This window comes from Calidris pugnax, unplaced genomic scaffold, assembly GCF_001431845.1.
Source record: "Calidris pugnax isolate Ruff unplaced genomic scaffold, ASM143184v1 scaffold82, whole genome shotgun sequence".
NCBI lineage: Eukaryota > Metazoa > Chordata > Aves > Charadriiformes > Scolopacidae > Calidris > Calidris pugnax.
This window is the reverse complement of record NW_015090833.1, coordinates 1,979,485-2,003,518: the sequence shown is the minus strand read 5'-3', so window position 1 is coordinate 2,003,518 and position 24,034 is coordinate 1,979,485. Positions and strand designations below refer to the sequence as shown.

The 24,034-nt window shown below is 47.4% G+C and overlaps 1 protein-coding gene across 3 annotated transcripts; it reads left to right on the top strand.

The window, feature by feature from the left end:
* The first annotated feature begins 4,967 nt into the window (after positions 1 to 4,967).
* On the top strand, positions 4,968 to 20,958 carry ENO1 (enolase 1, (alpha)). 3 transcript variants are annotated; one of them, XM_014941423.1, is made up of 12 exons: positions 4,968 to 4,986; positions 9,610 to 9,703; positions 10,918 to 11,013; positions 13,500 to 13,558; positions 14,436 to 14,505; positions 14,698 to 14,831; positions 14,953 to 15,175; positions 17,226 to 17,423; positions 17,598 to 17,799; positions 18,181 to 18,289; positions 19,904 to 19,962; positions 20,488 to 20,958. In XM_014941423.1, exons 2-12 carry the CDS (start codon positions 9,619 to 9,621, stop codon positions 20,555 to 20,557), a joined length of 1,305 nt encoding a protein of 434 aa, XP_014796909.1. In that variant the 5' UTR covers positions 4,968 to 4,986; positions 9,610 to 9,618; the 3' UTR covers positions 20,558 to 20,958. The 3 variants fall into 3 exon arrangements, with proteins under 3 accessions (XP_014796909.1, XP_014796908.1, XP_014796910.1); XM_014941422.1 differs by lacking the exon at positions 19,904 to 19,962 and adding an exon at positions 18,732 to 18,790; XM_014941424.1 differs by lacking the exons at positions 13,500 to 13,558; positions 19,904 to 19,962 and adding exons at positions 13,151 to 13,209; positions 18,732 to 18,790.
* Positions 20,959 to 24,034: the final 3,076 nt, after the last annotated feature.

Below are 24,034 nucleotides of genomic sequence, written 5' to 3'. Positions count from 1 at the left end.
CCAGGTCTCAACTCTCCTCCCCAACCGCTTTGACCAGGGCAGGAAAAGCCTGGACTAGTCAGTTTTGGTGCTCACGAGCCTGCTGCAAGCAATCAAACAACCAAAATACATAATTTTACACTTCTAATTTCATTGTGGCCTGTAAAGCACAATGACTAGGCCTTGCAACAGAAAGGGAGCTTGATCCCGAGAACTGTTTTCCGTTGCTGGGTGGTGGATGCCTGTGAGCCAGATCCATGTCAGTGGTTTTTCTCCATCTGCCCCATCAGCACGTTACTCCAGCGTGTTAGTGTACTGGCATGGGCTGTCAGACTGGGTTGCAGGCTGCAGCAGCTTTGTTTCCTAAAACTCTCTGTTCTCACTGTTCAACCCATTAGCCATACATCCCCCTCCCAAAGCATGAAAGAAATGTATTATTTTAAAAGAGTGCCCTGAGTATTTGATTAACTGGTAACAAGCCCGGATTCCCACAGCAACTCATGCCAGCTAGATATCTCATAGCCTTAGGGATGCTCAACATTTTCTTTAAAGAAAGAGAAAAAGACAAATCAGGCGGGATACACGACTGAGCAGTGGCATTTTTAATATCAGCTCTGACTTTTATTTTAATATGTACGGTAGAGTGCAATTTCAAATCTGCTGATCCGGGAAAAAATTATACCAACACCTGAACAGTGCCAGACTTCTGCTCATGGATGCCTGATCAATGCTGCCTCCAGCTACTGCAGTGTCTTCAGCTGTGCCCTCTCCCGCGGACATGCAGTTCAGTGGAGCAGACACAGCTCTTGGCACGGCGTCTTGTGGCCAGAACCACAGGATGCCTGATCAATGCTGCCTCCAGCTACTGCAGTGTCTTCAGCTGTGCCCTCTCCCGCGGACATGCAGTTCAGTGGAGCAGACACAGCTCTTGGCACGGCGTCTTGTGGCCAGAACCACGGGAGAGTCCCGTCTGCCAGGGATGGGACCCTGCGAGTAAAAAGGGGGGATGCAGGTTCTCAGCAATTTGTGTGTTGCTCACACTCCAGTGGAGAGAATCCGCTTGCTTTGTGATGTTCCTGTGGTCACAAGGAAAGAGCAGCCAATTAAAAGAGTGCCCTGAGTATTTGATTAACTGGTAACAAGCCCGGATTCCCACAGCAACTCATGCCAGCTAGATATCTCATAGCCTTAGGGATGCTCAACATTTTCTTTAAAGAAAGAGAAAAAGACAAATCAGGCAGGATACACGACTGAGCAGTGGCATTTTTAATATCAGCTCTGACTTTTATTTTAATATGTACGGTAGAGTGCAATTTCAAATCTGCTGATCCGGGAAAAAATTATACCAACACCTGAACGGTGCCAGACTTCTGCTCATGGATGCCTGATCAATGCTGCCTCCAGCTACTGCAGTGTCTTCAGCTGTGCCCTCTCCCGCGGACATGCAGTTCAGTGGAGCAGACACAGCTCTTGGCACGGCGTCTTGTGGCCAGAACCACGGGAGAGTCCCGTCTGCCAGGGATGGGACCCTGAGAGTAAAAGGGGAGGATGCCATTTCTCAGCAATTTGTGTGTTGCTCACACCCCAGCGGAGGGAATCCGCTTGCTTTGTGATGTTTCTGTGGTCACAAGGAAAGAGCAGCCAAGGTGAGGGACAAGTGGGAGAGTTTAGGCTGGTCTTCTACAGCCGGTCCTCTCCCCCAGCTTTGGTTTGGTTGAACAGGAATATTGAGATGCAAGAGCCTCAGCGCTCAGCCTCCCAATCCAGAGGGTTTGCTTTACCCTCCACTTCTGCACACCACTAAGTTAATTATGGCCTTTCATAAGAGATGCTACAGCTGCACACCACTAAGTTAATTATGGCCTTTCGTAATAGTGCTGCAAAGATTATTAGGGGCCTGGAGCATCTCTCTTACAAGGAGAGGCTGAGGGACTTGGGTCTTTTTAGTCTGGAGAAGAAAAGACTGAGGGGAGATCTGATCAATGCTTTTAAATACTTAAAGGGAGGGTGTCAGGAGGATGGGGCTGGTCTTTTTTCAGTGGTGCCCAGGGACAGGACAAGAGGAAATGGGCACAAACTTGAATGTAAGAAGTTCCACCTAAACATGAGGTGGAACTTCTTTACTTTGAGGGTGGCAGAGTCCTGGAAGAGGCTGCCCAGGGAGTTGGTGGAGTCTCCTTCTCTGGAGACATTCAAACCCTGCCTGGACACGTTCCTGTGGGACCTGCTCTGAGTGGACCTGCTTTGGCAGGGGGGTTGGACTGAATGATCTCCAGAGGATTTTGTGTGAATATGTCTTCTATTCCCAAAGACCACCCTACCTACCATACTTCGCCATCAGTTTTTGGCTCAACTATTACAATGTTGAATTTCTCTTGGCCTTACGCTTTCGTGTGCTCCATCTTTTCTAGTTCATTATAAGACTCAGCCCCTCTTTGTGATTTTCCATGCACAGCAACCAAGGGACTTTTACAAAGAAAAAAGATGGTGAAGCATCTCAAATCCATCGGTGATTTCCAGCATCTGATCTCTGAGGAGCATGCTTTTGCAGGGAGTGCTCCCCTCCCCTGCCTTTGCACCAGGAGGGGTAAAGCTCCAGGAGAAGTTGGGAACTACTGCCAAGGACACAGCTATAAAGGGTATGACATGCAGTTTTGGGGAGGTTGGCAGTGCAAAGAATCATTTCTTTATAAAGTGACAGTTTAATTCCAAGGGCTTTTCCTGGCCAATACTGCTTTATCTCAGCTGTGTGCAGCCCAGCAGTGTTCCAACCTGATTCACGGCCATGCAGCCCACAGGAATCTGCAATCCCAGCAACGCAGAAAAAGCACAAAAACCAGCACAGGGTGCTGTTCTGGGCGCGTGGACAATATTGCAGGGTCACAGAACAGCCTGGGTTTCAACTGGTGTCTCCTCACTAAGGGTCATGCAGGGGGTACTGGTGGGGTGGGGTGCCAGCACGGCATGCCGAGGGAAGGCAGTCACTCCAACCAGATTTCCTTTGTTTTTTATTAGACTCAAAGCTTGTCTCGGGGGCAGGGGAGGGGGGGATGTTCTCAGGAAGGAGAGAAAAATGTGCCCAGAAGCAATGATCAGTTGGAGTCAGGCTGGAAGCAAGCACAAACATGACTGGCTCTGCAAGCGAGGACATGGCTTCATGCGGGGCAGTCAGGATGAACTGGGCACTGCCGGACCCCTGGAGCCCCCAGACCCCAACTCCAGGCTTGGGGAACGTCACAGGTTTGGTATTATGTACTCGAAACACCGCAGAGCCAGGCCCCCATTGGTCTGAAGGCAGGCTGTGTAGTGTCAGGGGAAATGAAAGGCTGAGGGACTTGGGTCTTTTTAGTCTGGAGGAGACCCCCACGCTCCAATGTGCCAGCACAGAGGAGATGGAGTGGGACCTTGCCAAGCTGGTCACAGGGAGCAGCTACTGGCATGGGGTGGATAAATAAGTCCAGGAAGAAACAGGATCCCTCCACAATGCCACAGCCGGGAACAACTCATGTGAGTGGTCATGTCCTCGTTAAACACCATGACCCGTGCTTACTGCTGAGTCCATAGAAAGTTGAGTATTACTTTCCAGGGACGGAGGCTTTGCCGATCACGGGGCACCCAGTTCATTCAGCGCGGCATGGTTCATGCTTCACCATAATGCAGTGGACTAAATAATTATCAGTGAATAACTTGATGGCTTTTTCAACCTCCATGGAGGACCTGGAGCTTTTTAGGAGCGTGAGTCACTCCATTTTGGCAGAGTCTTTAACTCTGTGGCCTGGTATTGAGCTCCATTATTTCTTTCGTCCCAACATAGCGTTCACACACGTTTTGGGGCCGTTAAAGGAGAAGCCACTGCCCCAGCACCCACAGCCCATCCCAGGAGTGACACACACACCACCCCAGCCTTTAACCGCCCAGACCAGGGTCCCTTCGCAGCCGGAGACCCCCCACGGGTGCCCCTTCCCACTCCTCGCACACACACACGCTCACTCTAAGGTGTGCTCCCTCCTTCTTCAGGCTTGACCCTGGGTCAGATGTTATAAAAATACATAATTTAATTGAAAGGTAGAGCAGGGTCAGCCTGGGCTGGGTGGCTCCTGAGGGGGATGTCGAACAAAGAAATCCCTGGGCAATGGTACCCCTGCAGTAGGATGAGGGGGAACGGTTTTAAACTGAACCCCATCCCACACGCGTGGGGCCGCCCCGCGCCCTCCCCGCCCGCCCGGGGATTTTCCACGAGCCGACCGGGCCGCCGCGGCACGTAGCGCACGCACCCCGAGCCCGCCTCTGGCGCCAGGAGGCTGTAGCCAATGGGAGGGCGGCGAGGGGCCGGGCCGGCCAATGGGAGGAGGGAGAGGGGCTGAGCCGACCAATGGAGGGCGGGAGGAGGGCGGGTCATCTGCGTGAGGTGGGCTATAGGCCGGCTGCCGCGCAGTCGCTCCTTCCCAGTCAGAGGTGAGGCCCTGGGTCAGATGTTATAAAAATACATAATTTAATTGAAAGGTAGAGCAGGGTCAGCCTGGGCTGGGTGGCTCCTGAGGGGGATGTCGAACAAAGAAATCCCTGGGCAATGGTACCCCTGCAGTAGGATGAGGGGGAACGGTTTTAAACTGAAAGAGGGGAGATTGAGATGAGATATTATGAAGAAATTCTTTGGTGTGAGGGTGGTGAGAGCCTGGCCCAGGTTGCCCAGAGAAGCTGTGGCTGCCCCATCCCTGGAGGGGTTCAAGGCCAGGCTGGATGGGGCTTGGAGCAACCTGGGCTGGTGGGAGGTGTCCCTGGGTTGGAACTGGATGGTTTTTAATGTCCCTTCCACCTCTGACCATTCCGTGATCCCACGAAACCTCTTCTCCCTCTCCCCACCCGCGCAGCTTCACGCCGAGCCCACGTGCCCCAGGGACGTAGGGCGCAACAAAGGGATCCTTGCCTTGGCACGGCCCCGCAGCAGAGGAACCCCGCGGGTATCCTCCCCTCACAGCACAGCCCTGCCGGGCTGCTGGGCCGAAGGTGAGTGTGGTGGCGGCGGTGGTAGCGGCAGGGCCTCTCGGCCGACCGTAACCGCAGCCGCCTGACTTCCCCGCCGTTTTCCGTGGGGCGGGAGGTTCCCCGGTGGGGCTGCGGTTTCCCTTCCCCGCGAGAAGGAGGCCCCGCCGGGCCCTGCTGAGGGGCCGCGCCGGGCCTGGGCAGCCTCTGTGAGGGGATGGTGGCCGCTGTGGGGATGCTGGCCGCTGTGGGAGTGTTCGCCGCCACAGAGCTCGGCAGCCGCATCGCGGGGGCGGAGGGAGGGAGGCCTGTGCCCGCCATAGCCCCGCCAGCCTGCGCGGGAGGGGGGGTGAGGTGGTGTGTGGGTTAAAAATCTTTTGGGGAATATGGTGGGTCAAGGCTTCTTTCAAAGGTAAGGGTTTAACCTCTCTCTCTCTTAATCATTAACAGTTGCTCTCGGATTGCATGTCGTGATTTGGACCTTCCCCCCTTTAGTGACAGTGGATGTCCTTCAGCTTCGTAGCACAAATATTTAACGTTTGATGTCAGCACTCAAACCTCTGTGCCTTAGGGCTCGCAGTGCAGTGGGGTTAATTAAGTAGTAGCTATCTCAGGGCAGCGTTGTGGGGAGAGGCACCTGAGAAATCAATGTGCATCTCCGGATATTAAGGTGTGTGGGGGGAAGCCAGGAGGCCAGCTTGCCTCGTGTGGGGCTGCCAGAGAGGATCTTGGTCTTTCTGCTGTTCCGTTACATGGCTGCTGAGTCACAGGGCAGGGCTATGACTTTCTGAGCCTGGCAGGAAGTAGTGAAGTTTGTCATCCAAACCCACAGACTGAGGAAATGCAGTTTCAGGCCTCCATCTTACTAAAGAACCAGAAGAGAAAGTGGTTCAACGTGTCTGTGACTCGCTCCCTGCTAGGCATTCTTTAAAACATGTTGTAGCATGTTGCAGAGCGTAGAGGTCAATTAATACCATGTGGGATGTGAAGCCATAGGATTGGAAGGTGCCCTTGTTGGTCCACGCTTGTCCAGTCTTTAGGGGTGCTTCAGCAGTAGAGTTGGTAAGTTAGTACAGTGCAGTTATAAGTTACCAGCTGGTACAGTGAGGTCAAAGGTCTAATGAGCAGTAAGCTTTTTTCAGTGTGGTGATGGTATGAGACTTGCAGTCTTACAGGACTTTAAGTGTCACGTAAGACTTCCACTGATAACTGTGGGACAGTTAAGACACTAACTAACTTGGATACTTCTTCTTATGGCCAAACTTTAGTGTTGTTTTTTAATGGGCATTCAGGTGCTTGGGCTTTATGCTGTCTTGACTTAGGAGAAATGTGGCTGCAAAATAGCTCACAAGTACAGCCTTTGGTGATAAAGTTGGCTATAAAAAAAATCTCTGGAAGCTGTTTGAAGTTGGAGTAGTCCACACTGGTGTTAGAGTAGTGCACTCTGTGCAGAGTATGGGATCAGATAGAATGTAAGTGGTGATTTCTTGGATTCAATACTGAAGCTAGTGCTCAGAACTGGCAGTGGTGCAGTGGGCTGTAACTTAGCCTTGAAGTAGGTAAAAATGTGTGCCCCTGAGAAGGCCAGGAAAGCTAGTGTGTGTGGTTCCTCCCTTAAAGGGAGGCACTGACCTTGCCAACAGATTACAGTACAAAAATGTTTAAGGCCAATGCATGTAAATATTGTTCTGGTATTTGTGTGTCTTTGCCTAACTCCATCACTGAGTACAAAGGTCTGGAGCAGGCAGTGCTGCTGAAGAGCTCTTTTGCATTCAGTTAGCATTTCCACAGCCAGACCTGGGCATGGGCTGGCTCTCACTTTCTAGATGAGTTGACTGAATTGGATGAGGCAGAATACATAACGCTCAGCTTGTGATGAGCTAAACAGTGTCAGATTCTTACCCAGGAATAGCTCAGTAGGAAAACTTGAGGGGGTTTGAAAAACGAGCCAAGAAAAAAAAAAAGTGGTGTGAGGAATTTTTGGAATGGCGCAGTGCTGTGAAATGCCTCTTTCTAAAGAAAAGGGAGGGACTGCGGGAGAGGTCACTGGTCAAGGACGCTTGAGTAATGTCAAACCTGGCAGACAATCCCAAAGGAAGCTCTTGCAGTATGTATTCCTGAAGTGCCACCACCTTTGTGAAGGTGAACAAACAGTTCTTGCGTTGCACTAGGACTTCTGTGAGCTGGCTGTGCTTCCAGAGAATAAGGCACCTAACGTTTTGTCGCAAAGCAGTGTTTCTGAAAATGAAAGTAAGGTCTAGCAGGTGCCAGCCTAACAAGCACTGAAAGCCCTTTTCAGATAAATGAGGATTTTTCCTGTTAGCTGTTGCTCAGTGCATGTGCAGAGAGATAAGCATTACCGTGGATGGAACTGATATGTGGAGACTTGCAGGGATTTATTTCTAGTTTATGTATTTACTGGTTAAATTAAGTAGTGGCAGCATGAAGGCTGGCTTGAACTAAGGAGTATTGCTTCTTAGGTTAGTCATATCATTTGTCAGTGTGTGGGTCTTACTGTAAAGCAGGCAATAGATAAAATCTTTGAGCTGCCTTGTACAATTATGCTGCTTAGAGGCAGGGACTGGAAGGAACACTTTAAAACCGAGGGGACAAACCAAATGGCTACCTGTTTTTTTTAACACACCACCCTACCCTGCACACCCTCCCTCTCCCCAAATGTGTTCTGTAGAAGTAGCAGTAGAACTAAGGTCCTGTTTTCTTAACTTTGCAGTAACTGCGAGAGATTCATGACCATTTCTGTAAACAGGGTTACCACCCACACTAGCTTGCCAAAAAAACAGCTTCCAGATCGTTCTACTTCTGAGGCTGAGCTTTCTTCTCAGCAGATGAGCTGGGTTTGGTGCCAGTCGATGGCTTACAGGCATTCGTATGGTTTGATTTTTAAAATGTAGCTGAGCTTACATAAGGCATTCCTTACTGCAGTTTTCTTAAGGAGAAGTATATAGGTATGTGAGAAAGGGGGAGAAAGGAAGTATATAAAAGATTGTTGTGCTTTTTCTTCCTTTTAAGAGGAAAAGCTATTCCTGTAAATACTCGAGACAGGGTGTAACTATTAATACCACCTCTTAATTAGAGCTGTGACTGTTTCTATTTCAAGATAGGTTACGTTTGGCTCTGAACAGCTGCTGTGCATACTAAGAACCGTTGCACTTTAGTCTTCTGTTGAAAGAATTCTAACTAGTAGCAGTTATTTCCTGTATGAGGATTGCTTGGCTGCTCTTACGTAGTGAGGTGACATTACCCTGGATTTCTCTGGAAACAAAGCTTCTGGCTTCAGACTGTTCTTCCCACTGAGGTTGAGATTTCTGTCCTCTCAACATCTAACTCTCACAAAGTATAAAATTTTTTCCCAGTTGAAATAGTGTGATGTTTTTGATCTGCAGGTGTTACTACAGGCTATAAATGCATGCTGAGAGGAGTGCAAGGCTCATGAGGTCCCTGGGGACAGTGTCTGAGGGGGTTCCTTTGCCCTGGCACCCTTGTGTGGGAGAGGGGCCAGGCAGCAGGTCTCCAGAGGGGTGAGTGAGAGTTGGGTGGTGTCAGCTCAGGCCGCTGGAAGCTGCACATAACCAGCCTCTCAGGAACACCAGCAGCCAGGGCATGGAAATACAGAGTGAGATCCATTGGGAGCGGCATCAGCAGTTTGTGTGGAAGGGTGTGTTGTGCTGGGGACTGGGCTGCTGCCAGCTCTGCTCACCTGCAGGCTTAGCCTGCAACCTGATGGTTACCCCAACACAACCCGTGGCTGGTACAAGCTTACCCAGAAGCTTTAGGTCACCAGTGAATTAGAAGGATGGCATCTTTTGAAAGAATTACCATAGAGTCCTCCCAAGGGCTGGAATAGATGTTGGTACCTTAGGTTGTGTGAAGCTTCAGTGTTTGGAAGTCCCCCTGGCACATTAAGGGAGCGGTGGAGGTCATAGCTGCAAGTGCAACCATGGGAAAAACTCCTTGAACAAATAGCTATGTTACAAGAGGAGCTCAACAGGCAGTGGAATAGATGTGAGCAGGAGAAAGGCAGGTGGCATTGTGCACTTTGCCAGGCTGAGCCACTCTGGTGGTCTTCTCTATCATCCCAGTCAGAGGAGGGTCTTTTGGGAGCTGATAGAATTTACTTGACCAAGTGGGGCAAGAGCATTTTTGCCAACAAGCTGGCCAGGCTTAGGAGGAGAGCTTCAAACTAGACTTAGTGAGGGGGAAAGAGATGGAGTTTTGAGTAATGAAGATGAGGCTTCTTATAAAAACTTGACAGGGTCTGTGGCCCAGCTGAAGTGTCTCTATACCAATGTGTGCAGCGTGGCTAACAAACGGGAGGAAGTGTAAGCCCCTGTGCACCTAGAAAGCTGTAATCTAATGGCTGTCACTGTAAGGTTAAAACTGAAAGAAGGTAGACTTAGTTTGGATATAAGTAAGAATTTTTGTGTTGAAACACTGGAAGAGGCTGGCCAGAGAAATGGATTTCCCCCCATCATTGGAAGTGTTCAAAGTCAGGCAAATGGTGCTTTGAGGAACCTGATACAGTGAAAGATGTCCCTACCCATCACAGGAATGTTGAATGATATGATCTTTGAAGGTCCCTTGCAACCCAAACCATTCCATGATTAACACTAGACTCTTTATTTTCAGCTATTAAAGATGTCCATTCTCAAGATTCATGCCCGTGAAATCTTTGACTCTCGTGGGAATCCCACTGTTGAGGTAGACCTCTATACCAACAAAGGTGAGTCCTTAGCTGTAGATGTTTATTCCTTTCTTGTATCTGATAGAACTGAAGAGGCAGTCAAAAGTATATAAACTGTCCTAGCAGTGGAATTGTGCTTACTCTTTACTCTATGCATATAACATGTTGCTGAGTTTGCTGTGGGACTTGCTGGAAAAATCTCTACCTCATTCTACTGGGTTGAATTTGCTGAGCTCAAGGTATTGGCCTGGACAGTGGAGAACTCTTTGAAGTGTGCTGCTTCTTACGGTCTAAATTGTGCAAGTGTTAATCCAAACCTGCATTCCTCCCCTTGCCTCCAATGTAAGCTGGGGTAGCACTTGCAGACTGAGTTAAGGAGACCTTAGTTCCTGTCCTTAAGCAGCCGCTAATGGTCTTAGTTTTCAGTGTTCTCTAAGCTCTGTATGACTGCACTTGAAGTTTAGTTCTTGATTTGTCTAGCAGTCAGTTTGTGTATTGAAACAGTCTTCTGCAGAGTTGAATCTTGGGTAATGGTTTCTTCTCTAAGTACTCAGGCATGACTAAACAACTTGTTTAATTGGACTTTCGCATATAACATCTTATATTTTTAATTATTGTAGGACTTTCCCTTGGTTTGTTACTTGTTCGTCCCACATCTGATAGGATCTGACAAAGGCATTGTGAACACACATACCAGTTTGATTTGGTGGAATGAGCAAACACAATAGCTGTAATACACTAAATAGCTGATCTTTCTGCCTCAAAAGATTAATGCAGTCATTTAATGAGATTGCCCCTGCTAAGCTCTTAGCTGCAGTGGGATAAGGGAAAGACTGGAGACAGAAGTTGGCATCTTGAAGCACAGGCAGGACAGACTCCAGTGTACAGATTCCCTCAGAGTTCAGCATCCTTGGCTGGAAGAATGAGCTGTCTGGGTGGTTGTCCTGTTGTCAGAAGAGTTCAGAACTCATATTAACAAAAGAGACCTCCTAATTGTCCCTCGTATGCTGTATCTTAGAAGAATCTAGGAGTTTGCCTGCCAGACTGAGCTCAAAAGTAGATTATAAAGCTGCCCTTTTTGGAAGGGGAATGAATTACTTTCCTAACTGTGTATGTGAGCAGAGATGTGGGTTTGAGATTACTTCTGTCCCTGGAGATGGGAGAGATATGTGGTAGGTTGGGATGGCATATGGGTGGAGGATGTTTTGTGGGTTTGAATGTGCTAAGACAGTTCTCTTTTTCTATTGTTACAGGTCTGTTCAGAGCTGCTGTTCCCAGTGGTGCTTCAACTGGAATCTATGAAGCTCTGGAGCTTCGTGACAATGATAAGACACGCTACATGGGCAAAGGTAAACCTGAATTTTGGTATTCAGCTTTGCCTGTTACAATGGCTGTGTTGCTGCATAAGTTCATGCCAGATTGTAGCAGAGGACACGTAGCCCATTCATATTCTGTACAAGGCCAGTGGAGATTAACAATACGATAATAGCAATGTGTACTGCACGTAGGCTGTGTGGTTGGGGCAGAGGTAAAGCACAGATTTTCACAGATTGCTGGATTTTCCAGGGGACTAAGTGGAGGGTGACTCCAGCAGTGCAGCTGCGTAGTGGTGGAGCTGACTGTACCTCATAGCTGGGTACGTGGAGCTGGGACACACCAGCTGGGTGATAATGTCTCTGGTACAGTGTCCCCAAACATACTGTTACGCCACTCCTGTTGCCCTGCACATGAGTACATGTCAGAGTACAGAGCGTGGTGTAAGAGCATCCAAACTACCTCCTCCAAAAGGCTTGGTGATACTGCAGCTACTCAAAAGATCTCTTCATAGACTCAACTTCCAAAGAACTATTAAATGCATCTGCTCTGGCACTATGGAGTCTTTAGATCCCAGCATGTTAAATCCTGAACCTGAGGTTTATGCCAGCTGCTAATGTGCAGCTTTATGCTGGTAATGGTGGAAGATACTTTTGTTTCAGACTGCATAGTAACTAAAGCCACTTTAGCTTTTTGTCTGTCATTATAGGTATCCAGGATACTGAAGCTTGTATTAGTGGTGTAATATTTTAGTTGTCTGGGGACTTATTATATGTTCTGAAAGGAAACTAAACACAGTGGTCACCAGACTGGCTTGGGGACAACTATGGGGGAAAGTGAGTAGCTGCATACAAGATGTCATTACCTAATAAACATCCTAATAGTAATTCTTAACACTAAGAGCTTGGACAGTCAGGACTCCTTTTTAGCTTCCTGCTGTAAAAGCATTGGTGATGCCTTCCAAGTGTATGAAATCAACTGAACTTGTGGCTGGGAGAGAGAATTACTTCAAACTTTTCTGCCAGTCGGGTGAAAGGAAGCTGAAATATTTTGTGCCTATTAAGAAAGACCAGTTAGAGTGGATAATGACTGAAGAGCCATGTCTGAAGAGATACGTGGTTGTTACTACTGTAACACAGAATAAATTCCTAGAATATCCCAAAAGGCTGTAGAGCTTATGCTGTTTACCCAGGACATTTTTCCTTGGGAAGAGTAAATGAGTACTTATTTGTGTGCTAAATGTGTGTGTGCTTAGACCTGTTAAATCTGATCCTATGGGCAGTTCTTCATGGCACTTTACTAGAGAGCAGTCTCAGCTTCCACAACAGGCATCACAGCTGAAGGGTTTTGTCAGCTGGGGAATAACATGAATTATGAAAAAATAATCACCAAATGGGATGAGTTGCAGATAGCTTGTAGGTCGTTTGTAATATAAATCTGCAGACTTAGACCATTTAAAAGGCAATTAATGTGTTTCAGGGTGCACTTAATTAGCATTCACCAGTTCTGAAGCTTAGGTTTCTGGAAATCCATGCAGGGATGGCAATATTCCTTAGGCTAATATTGCTGGCTGGCTAATGATGGTCTTTGCTTATGGGCAAGAGGCAAGTTCATACTGGAACTGCTGATTTACGCCGTGGTGGGTCCACATAAATTAAAAGGATGGTGCTGTTTTCATGCTTTATTCCCTGTGTGAAGCCGGGAGGAATTGATTTCTGTGCCTGCATCCAGGTACAGAGGCTGTGTATCAAGTGTAAAACAAGTGCTAAAGTGATGCTTTAGCAAGGTTAAACAATAATAATAGATAGGAAAATGCCTTAGCTGCTGCACGCTTAACTTCTGGGGAAGCCTTTTTACTTCCTGTACTCATCCATTCTAGGAGTAGCTTATCCTAATACCTTTTCTGAAAGCTGTCATTCACCCACTTGAGGTTCGGGTCACAATGGTGTTTGCAATAGTGTGGAAAGACCAAACAGAGCTTTGGCTGATGTGCACTTTCCTCTGCCCTTTGAATCCTCTTCTTTCTACTCTGCTGTTCACTCTGTCACTTGCTGACTTGTAGGTCTGTTTACCTGTTTGTGTCTTACTCTTTTTCTTGCATGACTGGCTTTGTTTTTTGGCTGTGAGTCTTCATCTCTTCCTTGATTCTCTTGTCCATTTCGCTTCTGTCAGGTGTATCCAGAGCTGTTAAATATGTTAACGAGTTCCTGGCGACAGCATTGTGTACACAGGTAATGGATGTGCATTCAATGCAACCTTGTCACTTGGATGAATTTCTCCAGTGCATGGTCTTGCAAACTAACATTGCAGCAGGCATTCCTAGATGATGCTTACTTCATGCAACTTCCATTCAATCGAGATCACCTCTAAGTGTTTAGATACGGCTGGAAACTCAGGTTGGATCGGGGTTTTGAGTAGCATGAGGTGGTATTCTTGAGATGTTTATTGATACTGAGATCACCTACTAATGCCTGCATAACCAGTGTGGTTGACCAGTGTCCAATTTGCTTGTTCCTTCCAGGTGTCTCAAAAGCTGTTGAGCACATCAATAAAACAATTGCGCCTGCACTGATTGGCAAGGTAGGAGCAACCTGTCTTTTGCTAACATCAGCTAATGCCAATCCAGTGTGTCCTAACTGATGGGTTGTCTCTCTAGGGACAGTTACAGGAACTGTATTACATGGGGGGGGTCTTAACCTATGTGTTGGAGTGCATGTGAACAAACAAACCTACAGCAATCGCTTTACTTAATGACTGCATATCTAACAATCAACACTCTAGCAGCCCAGTGTTGCAGTGTGCAGAAATACTTAAGCACCTGGGAACTTCAGTGGTGTGCAGTTAAACAAAAAGCAGCATGTATCTTAAAAGGGTGGCTGAATAAGGGGAGAGACTGGGTTTTATCCAAGCTGGCTAATTTGGAAGGGAATCTGAGGGGATCTTATTAAAACCTGCTTGAGTGAGAGTCCTCTTAGTGGGTGTTAAGCCCTTGCTAGAAAAGATTGTGCAAAACTAAGTAGTGATGCATGAGGTGGTTGCACATTCTTAGTGACAGTTCCAAACATTTTATATTAAGTTACAAATGGGTATGTTGTGGGGAAGTCTTTGAGCTTGCACTGAAGGGGGAGGGGGTGTAAACTGCGGTGTTCTGTGTCATGCCAGGCAGACAGCAGTCTAAATGTCAGGAAGTCAAGGGACATGATAGCCTTGCGGCTCTGGATGTGAAGAACAAAACACACTTTTGATGTGTGACAGCTTATCTGTCAGCTTTGGTCTGCTGGAAGTGACCAGAAGATGCTGCTGTGTAATAGTGCCAAGAACTAGACTCTTCAGATGTTGGTAGATTCCCTTAAGCAAGTCGTGATGCTTCCTAGGAAAAGGAAAATGCAGTGGGTAGGTGAGAGTATGTAGAGCCACGTTTGGTGTTAAGCAGTGCTATGTTTGCTTCTTTCTGCAGAATGTCAATGTTGTGGAGCAGGAAAAGATTGACAAACTGATGCTGGAAATGGATGGATCAGAGAACAAATGTAAGTGGGCTTTGTGTTGCAGTGAGGTGTGAAAAAAAAATGAAGATTGGTGTCTAGCATTCTAGCTTACCTTATCAGAAACAATGGGCAGTGCATGGCACATGCTGTGCCCTACCATAAGTTGAGACCATGGTGCTGGTATTGAGTCTCTTTATGAAGACATAATATTTCTTTATTTTTTTCCAATTTCAGCTAAATTTGGTGCCAATGCCATCTTGGGTGTATCTCTGGCTGTATGCAAAGCTGGTGCTGCTGAGAAGGGTGTCCCCTTGTACCGTCACATTGCTGACCTTGCTGGAAACCCAGAAGTCATTCTTCCAGTTCCTGTAAGTCTCTTGATAGAGCTGGTTAAAGACTTGACCTGACCAGGTGCTTCATCATGTCTTGTGGTCTTATCAATTTACCCTGAAACATTCTAACTTTACTTTTCTTTTTGGTTACTCCAAGGCTTTCAATGTGATCAATGGTGGCTCCCATGCTGGCAATAAGCTGGCCATGCAGGAGTTCATGATCCTCCCTGTGGGTGCTGACAGTTTCAAGGAGGCAATGCGCATTGGTGCCGAGGTCTATCACAATCTGAAGAATGTAATCAAGGAGAAGTATGGCAAGGATGCGACCAATGTGGGTGATGAGGGTGGCTTTGCTCCCAACATCCTGGAAAACAAGGAAGGTAAGAGTGAGTCAAGTGTTGGAGGAGGGAGTCACTGATAGCCAGAGAATTAAGACTGTACTTGTCCAGTATGAATGGAAAGCAAGGTCAGTAGGTTGTAGGACTTGCTGCTGCTTCTTTGCTGCTTATCCTGACAAATTTACCAAGTGGTGAAGTCCAGTATAGGACCACAGAGGTGTTCCCTCAGACATCGATTTATGCAGCTTGAGAGGGTAGCTTTGACTTCAGTGCCTTGTTACTGTTTCATTCCTGTAGCAGCTTAAGGGAATCTTACACCCTTCCAGTTGAAAAGTGGCATGGCAGTGTCTGCTTGCATTGCAGGTTTCCCAGAAATCAGTAGTCAAAGTTTAATGGAGTTGTTTTTCTGCTGACAAAGAAGGAAAAACAGTTTGAACCATCTGCTTCTTTGCTGCTTATCCTGACAAATTTTCCAAGATGCTGTACTGGTAAAGTCCAGTATAGGACCACAGAGGTGTTCCCTCAGACATCGATTTATGCAGCTTGAGAGGGTAGCTTTGACTTCAGTGCCTTGTTACTGTTTCATTCCTGTAGCAGCTTAAGGGAATCTTACACCCTTCCAGTTGAAAAGTGGCATGGCAGTGTCTGCTTGCATTGCAGGTTTCCCAGAAATCAGTAGTCAAAGTTTAATGGAGTTGTTTTTCTGCTGACAAAGAAGGAAAAACAGTTTGAACCATGCCCGGTGCTGTGTGGGAGTACATGAAGGCTTGCCTGGGAAATGGAAGTTTTTTTTGTTTGCTTCCACAGCCAAACATTTCTGTTCGAATGCCCGGTGCTGTGTGGGAGTACATGAAGGTTTGCCTGGGAAATGGAAGCTTTTTTTTTTTTGCTTCCACAGCCAAACATTTCTGTTCAGAAACCTGTGTGGGAGGGAGGCAGTTTGTCTTGTGAAAAGGGAAATACCTGTTCCTGCAAAAACTGTACCAGAGGAGCTGCTTTTCTGCCTGTTTTGCAGAAATGGAGCTGCTGTTATGCCAGTAGAATACTAGAACTCTAAGTTATGTGTTACTTTAAAGCTGTTAGTTATGTTATTGTTGAAGGTGGCCTCTCAACTGCATTGCCTATCACTGAAGATACTGAGCCAGCAGCAGAAATCAGGGTGTTTCTGAATCCTACAGTCACATGCAGCTCTTGCTGGGTCTGTACCCTAGCAGGTGTCAGTGAAGATGACCTTGAGTTATCATTATAGTCCAAGGAATTTGTTTTGCTGGCAGCACCTGCTTTTGCAGTTTGTGCTGCACTAAGTACAAAAAAACCCACCAAAACCAAACAAAAACATTTGATCTAAGCTTCCCACTGTAAATAGCCTGTCTGACCCAGCTGCTTGGCTTTGAGTTGGGGGTGATTTGGGAGACTCTTACTGGTCGTGAGCATACTGAATTTCCTTGCTTGGACTCTGCCAGACAGGGTTGTGTAGTGGGTAGTGGCCAGAGACTCCTGCTGAGTAGTTGGTTCTGTTCCCTTTTCTGTGTGTAAATATCCAAGTGGAGAACACTCTGCCAGACAGGGTTGTGTAGTGGGTAGTAGCCAGAGGGTTCTGTTCCCTCTTCTGTATGTAAATATCCAAGTGGAGAAGGGGTAGATGTGAAGAGAGGGTGCCCTGTGCAGAGGCAGGCTGTGTATTGCATTGCCAGACAGGATTTGGATGCTTACCATTTTCATGGGCAACATCCGATCTGGAGCTAAAAGGGATTAAAGTGCAGTCACTACTCTCTGCCCACATGCATAAAGCTGAAAGAGGATGTAGGATCGTCTAGTATTAAGCTTTCTGGGCTGACACAGTCCTGCCAGAAGAGATTGTGAATCCCATAATGGTGTCTCAAGGGTGTTACAAGCTAAAAGGAGTACTAAAGTAATGTCTTGTTCCAGTTGGTTCACAAGTGGGAGAGTCCAAGAACCTTTTCTGTGTGGCCTTTGGGCTTTCTGCAGCGGGTAATGGGGATTGCTGAGGGAATGTAATGTTGTTGGTAAATGAGTAGCTTTTGAGTTAAGATGTTTGGCGGGAACTCAGAAATGGCTTACCATGTTTCAGCTCTGGAGCTGCTGAAGACTGCCATCAGCAAGGCTGGCTACTCTGAGAAGGTTGTCATTGGCATGGATGTGGCTGCCTCAGAGTTCTACCGTGATGGGAAGTATGACCTGGACTTCAAATCCCCTGATGATCCCAGCAGATACATTTCTCCTGATCAGCTGGCTGACCTGTACAAGGGCTTTGTCAAGAACTACCCTGGTAAGTTGTTTGTCAACAAGAAGCATGGTAGTAGTAGTTAGGATACAGCCTCCCTTATAAGCTGGATCAAGAGCAAACAAGCAACTAGTCTTTTAGGTTTTGGGGATGTTCTTTGAGGCGGGTAGTCCTTTCAGAGGATGGCATTGTCTTAAAGCTCCTTGTATCCCTCTGCAGTGGTGTCTATTGAAGACCCATTTGACCAGGATGACTGGGCTGCCTGGAAGAAGTTCACTGGCAGTGTTGGCATCCAGGTGGTTGGTGATGATCTGACTGTGACCAATCCAAAGAGGATTGCCAAGGCTGTGGATGAGAAAGCCTGCAACTGCCTCCTTCTGAAGGTCAACCAGATCGGCTCTGTGACAGAGTCCCTGCAAGCGTAAGTTCTTCCCCCTTGGCTGTGCAGGGAGGGGATTGTCTAATTGAGGGAGATGAACACACAAACTAGAGCTGCTGGAATGGAAATCTGTTGACTGGGCATCTGTGAAGGAATAACAATTAACTAATAGAGGATGTTGGCAAGTAAACCTTGTACCTTCATGGTCTTGAAGTCATATAGGCATGTCAAATAAGATCACTGGGTTGAAGCATGTGTGAAAGCAGCTCCTTGTCACTGTGTTTTCACATAATCCTAACATGTACCAGAGGTCAGCTCTGTCTTGTCGAGGTGAGGAGTACCTGCCACTTGGCAGCAGCACTGGAGCAAAGGCTGCTGAGCAAAGAGGCAGGGTGTGAGCCTTCATCTGTTTATCTCTTCCAGCTGCAAGCTTGCCCAGTCCAATGGCTGGGGTGTGATGGTGAGTCACCGCTCTGGAGAAACAGAAGATACCTTCATTGCTGATCTGGTAGTTGGTCTCTGCACTGGTCAGGTTGGTATCTGTAGCTGCTGTAGTTTGCCTTGTAGCTTGGTGATCTAATGTGGTGATAAATCCATGCTGGGGAGCAGATGAGGTCTGCTCTGACTTAGGAACAGCAAATCTGCATGCCTTGTACACAGGAAGCTGACTTGTTCAATGGGAGCGTGACGAGGGAACATGTTATCTTGTGTAAACTCACCTTTAACCACCAATTTAAAAAAATCTTAATCAACTACAGTACCAGGAAATTCCAATACACACACTGAAGCTGTTAGCAAATGAACAATCTTTATTGCTCCCAAGCCCTATCCTGTTTGAGTATACAGATATTTAGAGCCTGATGCTGAAATAAAGCTTGCGATTATGCTTATTACTCTAAACAGATTAGAATAGTTTCACGTTGGCATCTTATTTCTGCTGTAGTTCTGTACTAACTTTCTGTTTTCCCTTTCAGATCAAAACTGGTGCCCCGTGCCGATCTGAGCGTCTAGCCAAGTACAACCAGCTGCTGAGGTGAGATTGGCAGGAGGGGGAAAGGGTAGAGAGATAAACCTGATACTGAAGGGATGCTCCACTAATGCATTCAGGGCACAGCTTGGTCTTCTGCCTCTTGGAAACACTCTGCACCTTAAGGCCATAAACTGACTCTGGCAGAAGTGTTTTTGGGCTGGTGCTGTGCCTGCAGAGCTGGCTGTGGGCTACACTGTGAGTTGGATGGATAATGGCCATGACACACACTTAAAGGGCAACATCACAGCGAGCATCCTGTGATACTAGACATGAGACACTGGCCTTCTGTCTGCATCATGCTGTTCCTTGGGCAAGCCTTTAAAATGCTTGCTCAAAGTGAGGTGAGATGGGTGATGGTGAGCAGTTAAATGTGCATGTACCTGAAGTGGCTTGGTGGGAACTGGCTTGTGACTCTGGTAGTGCCTTCAGTGTGAAGGAGATGAGGTGGTTGAGGATATGGCCAGCAGCTGTGCTAATGGAGTCCTACGCTGTCTGCTCATCACTGGAGCAAAGGCTGCTGAGCAAAGAGGCAGGGTGTGAGCCTTCATCTGTTTATCTCTTCCAGCTGCAAGCTTGCCCAGTCCAATGGCTGGGGTGTGATGGTGAGTCACCGCTCTGGAGAAACAGAAGATACCTTCATTGCTGATCTGGTAGTTGGTCTCTGCACTGGTCAGGTTGGTATCTGTAGCTGCTGTAGTTTGCCTTGTAGCTTGGTGATCTAATGTGGTGATAAATCCATGCTGGGGAGCAGATGAGGTCTGCTCTGACTTAGGAACAGCAAATCTGCATGCCTTGTACACAGGAAGCTGACTTGTTCAATGGGAGCGTGACGAGGGAACATGTTATCTTGTGTAAACTCACCTTTAACCACCAATTTAAAAAAATCTTAATCAACTACAGTACCAGGAAATTCCAATACACACACTGAAGCTGTTAGCAAATGAACAATCTTTATTGCTCCCAAGCCCTATCCTGTTTGAGTATACAGATATTTAGAGCCTGATGCTGAAATAAAGCTTGCGATTATGCTTATTACTCTAAACAGATTAGAATAGTTTCACGTTGGCATCTTATTTCTGCTGTAGTTCTGTACTAACTTTCTGTTTTCCCTTTCAGATCAAAACTGGTGCCCCGTGCCGATCTGAGCGTCTAGCCAAGTACAACCAGCTGCTGAGGTGAGATTGGCAGGAGGGGGAAAGGGTAGAGAGATAAACCTGATACTGAAGGGATGCTCCACTAATGCATTCAGGGCACAGCTTGGTCTTCTGCCTCTTGGAAACACTCTGCACCTTAAGGCCATAAACTGACTCTGGCAGAAGTGTTTTTGGGCTGGTGCTGTGCCTGCAGAGCTGGCTGTGGGCTACACTGTGAGTTGGATGGATAATGGCCATGACACACACTTAAAGGGCAACATCACAGCGAGCATCCTGTGATACTAGACATGAGACACTGGCCTTCTGTCTGCATCATGCTGTTCCTTGGGCAAGCCTTTAAAATGCTTGCTCAAAGTGAGGTGAGATGGGTGATGGTGAGCAGTTAAATGTGCATGTACCTGAAGTGGCTTGGTGGGAACTGGCTTGTGACTCTGGTAGTGCCTTCAGTGTGAAGGAGATGAGGTGGTTGAGGATATGGCCAGCAGCTGTGCTAATGGAGTCCTACGCTGTCTGCTCATCCCTGGCACTCTCTTCCCTTTCCATCAGAATCGAAGAGGAGCTTGGCAGCAAGGCCCGCTTTGCTGGGAGGAACTTCAGGAACCCTCGTGTCAACTAAAGCCCCGTGGCTCAGTCAACCCCCGTTCCGGTTTAAAGCACTAGTCTTCTTAGATCACAATTACCTGTACTAGAAAGATAAGGGCAGCTGAAGGGCAAAGACCAGTTTGCAGGTCCTCTTCCCCCCTAGGCAGTTCTCTCACCTAGTGTTTTCACCAGCTCTGATCTGTTACTCGTAATGCTCTATTGCTTTTGTAGAACAGTCCCTGCGGGGGGGTCTGTGCATTAAACACCCTCTGGGACCATGACCTTGTGACTCTGGGCATAAGTACTTTCTTTTCTTTGCCTGTCTGGTCTTCAATGTTTGGAGTTGTGTGGCTTGCAGTGCAGTGAAAGGAGGTACCTGCAAACAGAAATAGTAGTGTTTTTACATGTGATAAATAAAAGCATCAAACAACCCAACCAAGTGTGGCTTTGACTTCTTTTGGGGCAGACTGAGGTGCAGTGATACCTACCCCTGCATCATCGTACCCTGATTTAAGGCTGTTGTGCAGGGAGTGGGAGTTTGACTGCTCTCATGGGCCATGGGGTGGACTTGGTGTTTTGTGACCAATCAAGAGGTGCTATCAAGAGGTGACCTTCAGAGACATGTTTAGTCATTTGGAAGAGAAGTAAGAATAGGTTTCTAACCCCTAGATGGGTTGTGATCCTGCAGGGGAAGAGGGGAAGCTCAGAGGTCTGGCTTCATTTATCAAAGCTGAGGTGTATCGGGACAAATGCTGGGGTGAACCTTTATGGTGCTCTGTGCTGGATGTCTCTGCTTGTCTGTCCTGTCACAGCACTGCTGGGAAATCTGTGATGGCCTTGGCATTTAGCAAGAGGTTGGCACAGCATTAAGTGCTTTGGAAGTGAATTTGTAACCTCTGTCTGGATGGGTTGCTGTGAGAAGATGTAGCTCCGCAGGATGCGGGTTGTGGAACAGTCTGTGCCTGAACCCTTGGGCCTGGAAGAGAAAAAAGGAAAAGCTACATGTGAAATCAGTGATTCTAGGAGATGGTGATTAGATTTTTATAGATATTTCCATGTAACATAGTGCAAGGAGCCCTGGTGTGAGTGGGATGCCATATTCAATTAATTAAAAAACCTCAGTCAACGTTAACTGCTGCATTTGTTTTACCTTGGTTAATAGCACTCCAATATAAGGTGTAATTGAAAGCTGCTCTGACAGCTGCACTTCCATTCTTCCCCTGTTAGTATCTAGGTACCATTTTTCACATGGGGGAAGAAGGGACTTGGGGGGATTTCCAGCTGTGTGAGAACAGATGGCTGTAAACAAAAGGCTCATGAGCAAATATTTATGATTCCACAGCCCTTTGTGTTGTGCTCAGGTTGCAGCTCTGTGGGTTTGGCTGGGCTGGAAGGGAGATGGCAAAGCATCCTCAGTCAGGGCTTGTGCTCTTCGAGATGAGGAGGAAACAACTCCTTTTTCCTGGGGTTTGGTAAGAGATTGTGCAGTGGCTCTGGCACCTCTGCGGCTCTGGAGCAGCATCCTCAGAAGGGGGAATGTTGGTCCCTTCCTGGTGGAGAAAAGGCAAATTATTGCACAATTAAGGGAGGGGTTGTTGCTTATGTTTTGGTGTTTTTTTCCCCATGATGGCAGATTCGTAAGGAAAAGATTGGAGATTCAAAAGTGACTTCAATCAGTATTTACTCCCCTTTCAATTCCCTGAGCCTTCAGCTGCCGGGGACTGGAGCTGTTTGTTCTCTGGGCACAGCAGCGCCCCGCTGTGGGCATTGCGTGTGTCGCAGTGTGGTGCGGGTCCAGTCTACATCTCAGGGTTTTAAATCAGTAAGAAGGAAACGGCACGTTTAAAGCTCATGGTGGTGCTGCAGGGCATGTGTCATCACTTACCTTAAACCTTGCCTTTTAAAGGACATCTTCAGATTCTAGTCTGGGGAAAAAAAACCAACCACCCAGCATATTTTATTTTAAAAGGTGCTGTTTTGAGGCACAGAGCTATAAAATGTTGAGGGGTGAGGACTGTTTGTCACACCCCAACCCCAACAGTGCTCTGCCAGCAGGGACAAGGACTCTGAGCCACCCCTGTTCTGGCTCTGCTCCCCCTGGGGAGGGAGAGCTGCTGGTAGAGGTTGGGTCAGCCCAGTACCTGGGTGAGTAATAGCTGTGGAAGGACTGGGGGGACAGCCTGGCTCCTATAGCATCTATTGATCCGTGTTTTTGAACTGGAGAGATTCATCTGTTGTTGGCATTTCCAAAATACCTTGTCTTGTCTAAAGCTGCCACACTGGGGATGCTAAACACCCCTCACCTGGGAAAAAAAGGAAGGTTTTGGCATGTTCTCTAGAACTGAAACCCCGCAGGGAGGAAAATAACAGCTCTTGTGCAAGTGTGGTGTGTTCTGGTGTGAGGAGCCACCGTGCTAAAGCCTGTCCCTTGTGGGGATGTGGCCACAGTCCTGTGAGCTCACTCACCTTGGAATATTGAACTGCCCTCACCTGGGATGTGGGTATGTTTGGGTCCAGGTGTGTGTTTTGTAGCATCTGAACGAGCGTGGTGGGTTCGGATCCAACCACAGCTTATCCCTCCCCTGGGGGAAGGAAAGCAAACGCAGGCACAGCTGGTTCCTGAACCCAGTAACATGAAAACATCCCTTTGTTGGGTGGTTGGCAACTGCTTCTCCTCAGGAGATTCATCTCCTCTGTCAAGCCCTTCTTAAGAAGAGCTTTGCTCTAAATACCAAATTTACCAGCCCGAGCTCAGCACACGGTCAATGCCTCCTCTCCTGCATATTTGTCCTTTCAGGAGGCACTGGTCTAAGCTGGGTGCCCTCCATGCAGATTTGAAGCCTTGGTGCACTTTTCACACATAGCTGATCTCTGAATTAGACCTGTTAAATGAATAAACCAGATAATTACACATAAATCCTATCAAGGGATTTTTCTTCTTCTTTCCAAGAGGCAAGCTCATAATGTATGCAAAAGGGTTTGGGAAGCTTTTCAGCAGAACCATGTTAGGGAGCCGTAGTGTGGCTGGTTTTCACCTGGTACTTTGAGGAAGTCTGAATTCTCAGCCCACCCTGCCTGGGTCTCTATTTCTACCTGGTGTTTTTTCTCTTAATAAGCATCAGAAAGCAAAAAGAGCTGGGAAATCAGGTTCCTGGTTGCCATAAATGGACAAAACCCCTAAGTGGAATGATGGATGTGGGCAGTGGTTGGCCCCTGGGCTGCTGTGCTTGTGTGTGGATGCACAAACCTGGGAGAAAAAGCAAGTTGGTGCATTGGGCTGGAACCCTCCTCTGCTGGGGTCAATGTTGGTCCCAGCTCTAACAAAAGAGCCTGTTATTGTAGGTTAACGATGCTGCAAGTGGAGCCCAGGTATTAATTCATTACAATTCACACCTCGTTGTCAGGGCAAGGTGGAGAACTGGTACAGGTCTAATTAGCAGACATGTTGTGTCTTTCCTAATTATTTTATTAGGAAATGGCATGCAAAATGGCAGGGCCAGAAGAGTGTTTG